General features: G+C 36.8%; 1 protein-coding gene across 1 annotated transcript; it reads left to right on the top strand.

Annotated features, from left to right (window-relative positions):
• Nucleotides 1-1254: 1254 nt before the first annotated feature.
• On the top strand, nt 1255-10441 carry LOC143666685 (vomeronasal type-2 receptor 116-like). The gene is made up of 5 exons (XM_077140290.1): nt 1255-1476; nt 1938-2744; nt 3585-3812; nt 4148-4271; nt 9528-10441. Exons 1-5 carry the CDS (start codon nt 1270-1272, stop codon nt 10439-10441), a joined length of 2280 nt encoding a protein of 759 aa, XP_076996405.1. The 5' UTR covers nt 1255-1269.
• The last annotated feature ends 217 nt before the right edge of the window (nt 10442-10658 follow it).

Genomic DNA, 10658 nt, shown 5'->3' on the forward strand with positions numbered 1-10658 from the left:
TAAATTGGATTGTTTGTCTTCTTTGCAGAGTTGCAGGATTTTTTTCTATAATCTGGATTTCAACCCCTTATCAGATATGTGCCATCCAGAATTTTGTCCCATTGAGTGGGCTGCCTTTTTGCCCTTTTGACAAAATTCTTTGATGTGCAGAATTGCTCAACTTTGAAGAAGTCCCATTTCTCTGTTTCCCTTTGTTCTTTGAGTTTTGAATGTAAGGTCTAAGAAATTACCACCTGTCATTGCACCTTAAGGACATCTCCCTACATTTTCTTCTAGGAGTTTTATGTTACTGCCTCTTATTTTTAGGTCTTTCATCCATTTTGAGTTAATTTTTGTACAGGAAGTGAAATAGGTGTCCTCATTTATTCTTTTGGATATGGACAGCTTGTTATCCCAGATTGTTTTTTTTCTATTTTTACTGGTGATGAAGTTTGAGAAACCACAACTCTATAATTTATTACACTTCTTTGAGGCATAGATCAGTATCACCACACACTTCTGTCTCTCTGTGCTTCTCTCAATGACTCATGTGCTTCACTCCCAAATTCTCCACCTGAAAACTGAAACCTTGTTCCTATATCCTGACTTTTAGATCTGCCAATCCTTGAGTGTCTGAGCCAGGTAGAGGCTTAAGTATCTGAATGATGACCTCTTGCTGGACCCTTCCATCTTTTTCATATTCTTCTGTTTGAATACCACAGCCATGTCTCGTACTATCTATGTCTTGGGGCTTAAATGTCATGATTCCATTGACAGTCAGCAAAATGTCTCCCACTATTCTTCAACCCTTGTACCTGGTGTTAAAAGTACAGCCACTCTCTGAAATATTTTAAATGTAAGCTGAAAATACATCATGGGTATGAAGATGGAAGCCATTTAAACCAATCTGAAATATTGACACTTACTGATCTACAACTTTATTAATCTCACCCTATTTTGTATACTGACATCCAACTTCAGAATGCTTGGCAATAAGTTTAGGACATACATTTTTTGAGATTGTATTACTTATATTAATATCAAATGCTAAGGGTGATAGGAGTGACACGTATTGATGAACATAGAAAATGTTGCAAGCAAACCAATCTCCAACCAAGGTAATCATTGTATCCTTGACTAGGGACAATGTCAAAGAACAAGATCTGAGATTTTTTTTCTTAAAAATCTTTATGATCTCCATGCAGGTTTCTCTCCAAGCACTACCAATATGTTCTGGCTTTCATCTTTGCTATTGAGAATGTCAACAACAACCCCCATCTTTTACCCAACATGTCCCTTGGATTTGATCTTTACAATGCTTTTCCCAGTGACTCAAAGACATTGGAGAGTTGCCTGATATGGCTGTCTGGCATTGAGAAGGCCGTCCCTAATTATTCATGTGAAAGAGAAGGCAAGTCAGCAGCAGTTATTACAGGAATCACTTGGTCACTTCCTGCTCAAATGGGGACACTCCTGGAACTCTATAAATTTCCACAGGTGAGGATGGGTGTGGGATGAAAAGGAATGAATACTTGACTTCCCTAGAGTCATTCTCAGGGCTGAGGAATGAAAGAGAAAATTATGTTTATTTAACTGAGAGAGTACAACTGAAATATAGAAGTGTGTCTGTGTGTGTGTAACTTTTATTTCTCATGGACAAAAGAATAGGGAGACACCTTAGGAAGGAAGAACAAATATATGCAGAACTTCATGGGGGATAGTTTATAGAAGTTTGTGGAAATTGTGCATCTCAACAAAAGTACCAGAATGAAATAAACTTTCCCAGAGAACATTCAGAGATAAATGTTGCAGTGATACTGAAATGAGCAAATATTCTCTTCTATACTTCATTAAATAAAAATTAAGGGTGGTCAAATTTCCTATTTGGAACTCACTGCTACATTCTTTCTCAGATTACTGCCACTGAACTCAATATGATGAACTCTTTCATCTTTTAGCTTACATATGGCCCGTTTGAGCCTCTTCTACATGAAAATAACCACTTTCCATCAGTGTATCACATGGCTCCCACAGATGCTTCTCTGCCCATTGGCATGGTGTTGTTATTGCTGCATTTCCACTGGACATGGGTCGGGCTGGTTGCATCGGAAGATATGAAAGGTACTCAAATTGTGTCAGAATTGAGAGGAGAGATGGATAGAAATGGTGTCTGTGTGGCATTTGTGGAAATGATCGCTGTCACTAACAGATATGATTATCCAATGCACTTGAATTACATCCTCAGAATCCAAGATTCATCAGCAAGTGTTGTGATCATTTATGGTGACACAGATTCATTTCTAGGTCTGATCTTTGATAGATGGAATCGTGTTGTGACATGGAAAGTCTGGATCACCACATCACAGTGGAATTTTCCCAGCAGTGAGAAAATGACCATGTTTGACACATTCCATGGGACACTATCATTTTCTCACCACCATAGAGAGATCCCTGGCTTCAAACACTTTCTCCAAACAGTAAATCCTTCCAAATACCCAGAAGACTTTTATCTTGGTAAATTATGGTTTATACATTTTGGCTGTAAAGTTTCTGAATCTGACTGTGACAAGCTGGAGGACTGTATACCAAATGCCTCCTTGGAGTCTCTGCCTTTGCATGAGTTTGACACAACCATGTCTGAATGGAGTTACTATGTCTATAATGCTGTGTATGCTCTGGCCCAATCACTGCATGAAATGCTTCTTTTATCAGTGGACAGCCAATCTATGGGAATAGAAAATAATTTCAAGTTTCAACCATGGCAGGTAATAATTTACAACACTCTGGTTTCATGAACCCAATACATATGTATAGTCTCTTCACATGCATATTCATTATTTAATTTGGAAGCTCACCAAGTCCCCAAGTTGAATTTTATACTTTGCATTCCTTGTTAGAGACCAAGAAGTTCCTGTGATTTTTCACTATCTGAAAAGTGTCTTGAATCCCACCTGGTTTGAGTCAAACCGGTTATCTGTAGAAATGCTCACCAGGAAGATGGCACAGGGCATGCCAGAAATTGAATATAGTCAGCAATTAATCTAAAACAATGCATTGCATAACAAACACCCCTCAAACATTTATGGTGAAGCATAAATTCACCAACCTGAATTATATCTGGATATAACGTGTGCTGTCGTTAAGTGGAAACAGGGCTTGGACTAGGTCTTACAGTCTTCTCACTGTTAGTTGTTATGGTATTTTATTTAGAAAACATAACATTTAACTCTGCAAGAATTTAGGCAACAGACATTGTTACATCCATTTTGGAGATGAAACTAAAACTCTAATTGTTTCAAATATGTGTGGCTGGATTGAATGTAAGCAAGATTTGTCTGAATTTTTATGTAGAAAAATACATTGATCTCCTGTCCTTAAGCCAAACTTCAAGGATATGTACTGATATGATATTAAGTTCAACATGTGCTTCATGTGCATAACTTTACTAATACTCCTAAGAGTTTGGAAGAATTTTTAATGAAGGATTAAAGAGATTAAAAGAGGTTTGCAACATCATATATCTAACAAGTTTCAATGATATGATCTAATTCAGGTGTCCCCAAACCCAAGCTCTCTTTATTCACATAACTATGCATCTTTTGTAGCTCCACTCCATTCTCAAAAATGTCCATTTTAACAACAGTGCTGGTGAGCAGATATCTTTGCATGACAAAAGAATCTCTGAGTCCACGTATGATATTCTCAACTATGTGAGTTTTCCTCATGGAATTGGATTACAGGTGAAAGTAGGACAGTTTGTTCCACAAGCTCCACGTGGTCACGGTTTCTCCATAAATGAAGAGGTGATAGAGTGGGCCATCAGTTTCAAAGAGGTAGGTGGGAGACAGTTTTAAGTCTGAATTTACGCAGTTCCACATAAATAATTTTAAGAGTTCTGCCATGAGATTCCACACCTCCTTAACTCCATAGAAGGTCACTTATATATATCTAATTTACCTAGAAACTTGAGTAATTTTCCTTACAAATTTTACAATAAGAAAATTTGTCATCAAGCAAGAGAAAAACAAATTGGCTGTATTTAATGTTATAAAGTATGTGAGTTCTTCAAAACAACCAATTAAATGCAATTTTAATGAGTTTGGTTGATAGTCAACAGGATAACATTCTATTTGTATATGATTAATATTTGTCCTCTGATTTTCTACAGACGCCCCATTCTGTGTGCAGCAATAGTTGCAACCCTGGATTCTGGAAAACTCCTCGAGAGGGAGAGGCCGCCTGTTGCTTTGATTGCACCCCCTGCCCAGGAAATGAAATTTCTAATGAAACAGGTACAGGTCTACAGATAACTTCTCCACATCTTTCTCCCAGCTACTTACCTTCATCTGTCCAAGAAAGCAAAAAGTATCTGAAATAGAACCTTACATCAGAGTTACTCAATTATACAAGAATTTCATATTGACATCAACACTTTGACACTTTCAAATGACATTCTGCTTCCATCTGGTTCATTCCTCCTCATGTTTTAGACACACCTCAGGCATTTTTTCAAGGAAATATTTTTTGGTATCTGTTTACCTTCATCATGGAACACTGTTTTTTCATCCTCCCTCACTCATATCTAAGGCACTTTTTGTCACTTGCATTTCCCAAGTAATTTCAATCATTTGTGACCACAGAAAATATTTGGGAAAAGTTCCTTATAATTAAATTATGAATGAATTCATATGTTAATAAATCCTATGAAATGATTTACTGAATAAGAAAATGTGGTACTACAACCTGTTTTATATACTCAGCAAAATGCTGAATGTAATTCCACTGGCTTCAATAACTTTTCTTACCCTCTTTCCAATTACAGAAAATTGGGAACAGTAAATTATAGTGAATTCCTTTCTAAGGCTTTGCAATAATCACCACAGTAAAAATACCACTGTATAGACCCTGTAGGAGGAAACATGAGTGTTTTTCAATTTGCTTATAGAATTCAGGAAATTCTTCCAGAGACTAAAGTATTTGACTTATATCTTGAAGGGTGAGCATGTCCCGTTAGTGAGGGGGAAAATTTCTTTGTAGAGATCATATAAATGGCATTTCACTTTCTTTTGTAATATTAAAAGAACTGAAAGGGAATTTTCATATAGCTTGATCACCAATGATCATGTAGGTGGTAGGAAGCCTTGTTGTAAAAGGACAGAAAAACAATAATGAAGCAATACCCAACTGTAGCAGACTGAATAGTGGCACACCAAAAACTTCACATCCAATATCTGGAACACAAAAATATTAACTTATAAGGAAAAAATGACTCTGTAGATGTGACTCAGGTAAGAATCTTGAAATGGGGAGAAGTTCCTGGATTCTCCATGTGAGCTATAAATCCACAGTGTCTAAAAGAGAGGCAAAGGGAAATGTGATGTACACAGAAGAGCAGGAGTCAATGTGAATCAGCCACAAGTGATGAACTGCTGGCAGCCATTAGAAGGCAGAATAAAGAAAGAATGGATTCTCCCCTAGCACCTCCAAAGGGAGCACAATCCTGCCCAGACTTTGATATTAGTGATACTGGTTGTGAACTTCTGGCCTCCAGAACTATGAGAACATAAATCTTTATTGTTTTAAGCCACCAACTTTGTGGTAATTTGTTATAGCAGTCATGGACCAACTTTTTATGGACCACAGATATCATATTAAATGATAAAACACAAATAGGATACACAAATAACATTTGGTAGCAAAACAGAAAGCTTTAGTACTCCTATTATTATTATTTAACGTTGTACCAAATTTCTGAACAGTTCGAAAATTCAAGGACTACGAAATTTAAACTGCCATGATTGTTTACCAAGAATATTCATAAATTGACAAAAACAGTAGTGAAAGCCCTAAGAAACCAGTACATTTTTGTGCACTAGATACTTAATTTCAACTGGAAGAACATTTAAGTTTGAAAAAGGAAAGTAAAATAATATACGAGTAATTGGATGGTGCTAAGAGTTGAATTGTGATGCCCCAAAGACATGGTCAAGTCTTAAATCCTGGTCAGGTGAATTTGACATTATTTGAAAAGGTACTCTGAAGATAGTATTTGTTAAGACATAATCAGACTGGATTAGGGTAAGTCTTTATTCCAATATGACTGAGGTTTTGATAGAAAGAAGGAATCTGTACACCAGAGAGAGAAGAGAGCCATGTGATGAGAGAGACAGAGACTGAAGCCCAAGGATTGCAGCTATATCACCAGAGGCAGGAGAAAGGCAGGGAACAGATTCTTCCCTACAGGGGCCAGAGGATGCAAGGCCCTTCCAACCCCTTGGTTTTGAACTTCTGGCCTCCAGTACTGTGAGATAAGAAAGTTCTGTTTTAAGCCACCCAGTTTGAAGTATTTTCTTACTGCAGTCTAGGAATGAAGATGGGGGAAATACTGTTTCTGATACCTTCCAATACAAAGATTATTATAAAGACATTTCATTAAAGGTGGTTGTAATATTGTTCTGAAAGGCTAGTAAAAGATAATGATGTTCGTTCTACCACTGTCTTTCAACATTTGTTTGGAAGATGTGCTTAACATAGGAAGAGTTGAGAACAAAAATATTCAGTAAAGGAGATAAGAAAAATTAATATTTTTGATAGGCAGTATGATTGTATATCAAGAAATCAAAATATGAAGTTATTTGATTTACTAATATAATTTAGGAATGTGGTGAGGGAGGTACCAAATACTTTCAGAACAATTAGCAGATATTATAAGCAATTAATAATCATTTATATAAGGGTAGAAAAAGACTACATTTAGTGCTGCAACAATAATTAATATATCTAATGGTTAATTCATAAGAAGTCTGCATGCCTGATTGGAAAAGAAATATTGAATATTATAGAGATATTTGATCTTGGCTTGAGAATTGCTTGGAAGTGACCTAACTTGAAATATATCAAATATTGCTAAGTTATCTGAAAGAAAAATACTTTTGAATGGTCATTATAATAAATGTTTAGTCAATGACTGGATTCTAAATTTACCTGAAAGATTAATCAGAAAATATATCCAACACACATGAAAATTGGGGGCTTGAAATTAAAAATATTAAAAAATATACTTTAAAAACATTGACTATTTAAGAAGTGACATAATAACACAAAAGACACCCACAGAGCCATGAAATTTCACAGAGATCCTCAATTGTAATGCCAGGTTATAAATCAACAGGTAAGACAAGGAATAATAATAATAAATGCTTAGATAACACTTGATATGTGTCGGGTAGTATTTCCATTGCTTTGCATATGTTAACTCTTTCAACCCTCACAATTCCAGGATGGACACACTATTAACATTCACATCCTCTAGATAAGGAAATTAAGACAACTTCTTCAATATTACACCTATACTAAAAGTGTGAACTTCATCTACCACACATACTAGGTATTCATGCTATCAGGAAAACTTGATAGTTAATTGGCACAAAATTCATTTATATCCTCACCTCTTTTAGGCAAGTGTTAGAAAGAAAACATAAACTAGGTTTCTTGTTTTCATCTTTTTTATGCTAGGAATTTACAAAATGGATTATGCTTCCTTTTTAAAGAAAAATTTTGGAAAATATTGAATTACCATTAACTTTGAAAACACGAACACATTCAAAGGCAATTTACCCTAAAATGGAGAGCAATGCACCCAGGATAACTTTAAGCTGAACTTTTACCAGCCTAAGTGAATATTTTAACCTATCATGACTGACTTTATTTATATTGAGCACTGCATTTACAAATATGAATACATTTGAAAATTCAAGTTTCCATATCATAGCTAAGTACCAGGAAAATTTCTGCTCTAATAACAGAAACATTTTATTTCATAGCATTTTTTCCTTTTGTATTTCATATGCATTTTTCCCATTTTAAAACATCAACAAACCAGGAAAGAAAGAAGAAAGTAGATATCAATCAAATATCTTGAGGATTAATTCCCTAAGTATAAGTCAATGGCAAAAACACCAATGAAATTTACAAACAGTTTTGACTACATAAAAACCAAACACTTTGCACATCTAAAGGCACACAAGTGTGTTATTAGTTTTATATATGGTGCTCAGAACACTAGTCAGAAACCTTAAAGTATGAAAAGTTGAACTGGGGTGAGGGTGGAACTGAGACTGCAAAGGGTCTTTTTTAACCTGTTATGAGCTTGGACATTAGCCTAATAATGAAGCGCAGCTAATTTTTGACACCTAGATGCTCTTAGTCAAAAAAGAAATATGAGTGCCAGCAAAACCTGAAAATCTGTACTTTGAGGAGGTGAAAATTGACTTCCTTATTCTGTTGCTTTTTGAAAATGCAGGTAGTAGTTCATTCTTGTATGGAAAAATAAAAGAAAACATTAAATGCTCTTCTCTATGACTCACAGTAGGTATGAAAATGTCATGCTACCTATAACTGCCATTTATTGAGAGATGAAAGATGCCTCAGGATGATGATATGTACTTTCTCTCCTTCACCCCACATTGCATCTTACAAGGGAAAGATTTCATCAACTCCATTTTATGATTGACTGAAATAAATCAGATCACACGCCTAAAAGGAAATATGCATCCTTTGAGGCTCCTTTTCACTAACTCCTTCATATCTTTTTTTGAACTAAACAAGGCTGTAACTTCACATCCTTAATAATGTAAATAGGCAAATAAAGAGAAAACCACAACAAGGTATGAAAAGTTCATAGAGGTGTGAGAAGGGTGCTCTGAAAGCAGGGATATGATAACCATCAGGATCAGGCTAATTCCCAGGTGAGATGCCAGCAGCAGAATTTATAATCACAGGTGTAAATTCATCTTGAGTAGAGGGAATGACAAGAATCTTGGGGAGGCAGAAGAGAAGTCTGCACATACGCATGCCAGTCTAGGGGTGTAAACTGAATTGAGAATTGCATGTAGGTTTGCATCTAACTTATGGGGTGTGAAAAGATGAACTGGAGTGAGGGTGGAACTGAGATGGCAAAGGGTCTTTTTTAGCCTGTTATGAGTTTAGACATTAGCCTAATAATGAAGGACAGCCACTGTGGTACTATAGGCAAAAGAGTAAAATAAGACCTCATTTTAAGAAATATTAATGGTGTCTGACTAGCACTGATTGGTTGAGAGATAAAGATACAAGTTACCATTCCAGAAGTGAGTGATTCACATGAGAAAAAAGGTATAGCAAGTGAAAATAAAGAGAAAATGAATTTAATAATTTATCAGGCACCATAAAGACAATATTCTAAAGTCTTCATGTGAAATGGTCTAGACTTGATCACTTCTATATCACAGAACATAGAGTTGTCTGTCTCACTGCAGTTTCAGAATAAATGCTTTGGGCATTAACATAATAAATCCAAGTTATGACACTAGAGGTAATTATAATAGAAAAAGTCTGATACGGTGTTCAATAATGTGAAAAAAATGGAACAAAGGAAAAATGCAATAAGGAGAAACGTTGCTTACATAAAAAAGAATAAAGTTAGTGGTTTTAATTAAAAAATATTTCCTGTTTAAGAGTGTGTATTTGTTAGCAAACAGGTGACATCAACATCTCACATTTCTCAATAGATATGGATCACTGTTTCAAGTGTCCAGACTCTCACTATCCAAATACTGAGCGAGATCATTGCATCCAGAAGGTTGTGACATTCCTGGCTTATGGAGACCCTCTGGGGGAAGCTCTGGCCTGCACAGCTCTGTGCTTCTCTCTCCTCACTGTTGCAGTTCTGAGGATCTTTGTGCAATACCGAGATACCCCCATAGTCAAGGCCAACAACCGGACTCTGAGCTACATCCTGCTCACCTCCCTTCTCCTGTGCTTCCTCTGCTCCTTGCTCTACATTGGCCGTCCCAACACAGCCACCTGCATCCTCCGACAATTGGCATTTGGAATTGTATTTACAGTGGCTATTTCCACAGTTTTGGCTAAAACTCTCACTGTGATTCTGGCCTTCAAGGCTACAACCCCAGGAAGAAGGATGAGGCAATGGTTGGTCTCAGGGGCCCCAAACTGTGTCATTCCCACCTGTTCCCTGATCCAGATGACTCTCTGTGGGCTCTGGCTGGGAACTTCTCCCCCTTTCATTGACAGAGACACTCACTCTGAGCCTGGCAGCATCATCATTGAGTGTAATAAGGGCTCTGTCACTGCCTTCTACTGTGTCCTAGGATTCCTGGGTGCCCTGGCCCTGGGAAGTTTCACCTTGGCTTTCCTGGCCAGGAACCTGCCTGATGCCTTCAATGAAGCCAAGCTCCTGACCTTCAGCATGCTGGTGTTCTGTAGCGTCTGGGTCACCTTCCTTCCTGTCTACCACAGCTCCAAAGGGAAGGCCATGGTGGCTGTGGAGGTCTTTTCCATCTTGGCCTCCAGTGCTGGACTCCTGGGCTGCATCTTTGCTCCCAAGTGCTACATTATAATGATAAGGCCCGAGAGGAACACCCTGATGGGGATAAGGGATAAAACACATTCTGCAGGGCAATGATCAAACATTAATGTCTTGGATAGGTGAGATTCCAAATTGATTTAAATTATTCCTTTAGTAAGGTATGAGATAACAAGATGGGAATTATATGAATTTTACAGTTTTCAACTGTCATTTGACTCGCCTTTCTCTTTTTCATAGGGTAAAGGTAACAACTCACAGTCATGTAACCAAGAAGTTTGGATTTAACAAATTATTATAACTAATTAATCATTTA

The sequence above is a fragment of the Tamandua tetradactyla genome, chromosome 23 (genome assembly GCF_023851605.1).
Source record: "Tamandua tetradactyla isolate mTamTet1 chromosome 23, mTamTet1.pri, whole genome shotgun sequence".
In the NCBI taxonomy this organism is placed as follows: domain Eukaryota; kingdom Metazoa; phylum Chordata; class Mammalia; order Pilosa; family Myrmecophagidae; genus Tamandua; species Tamandua tetradactyla.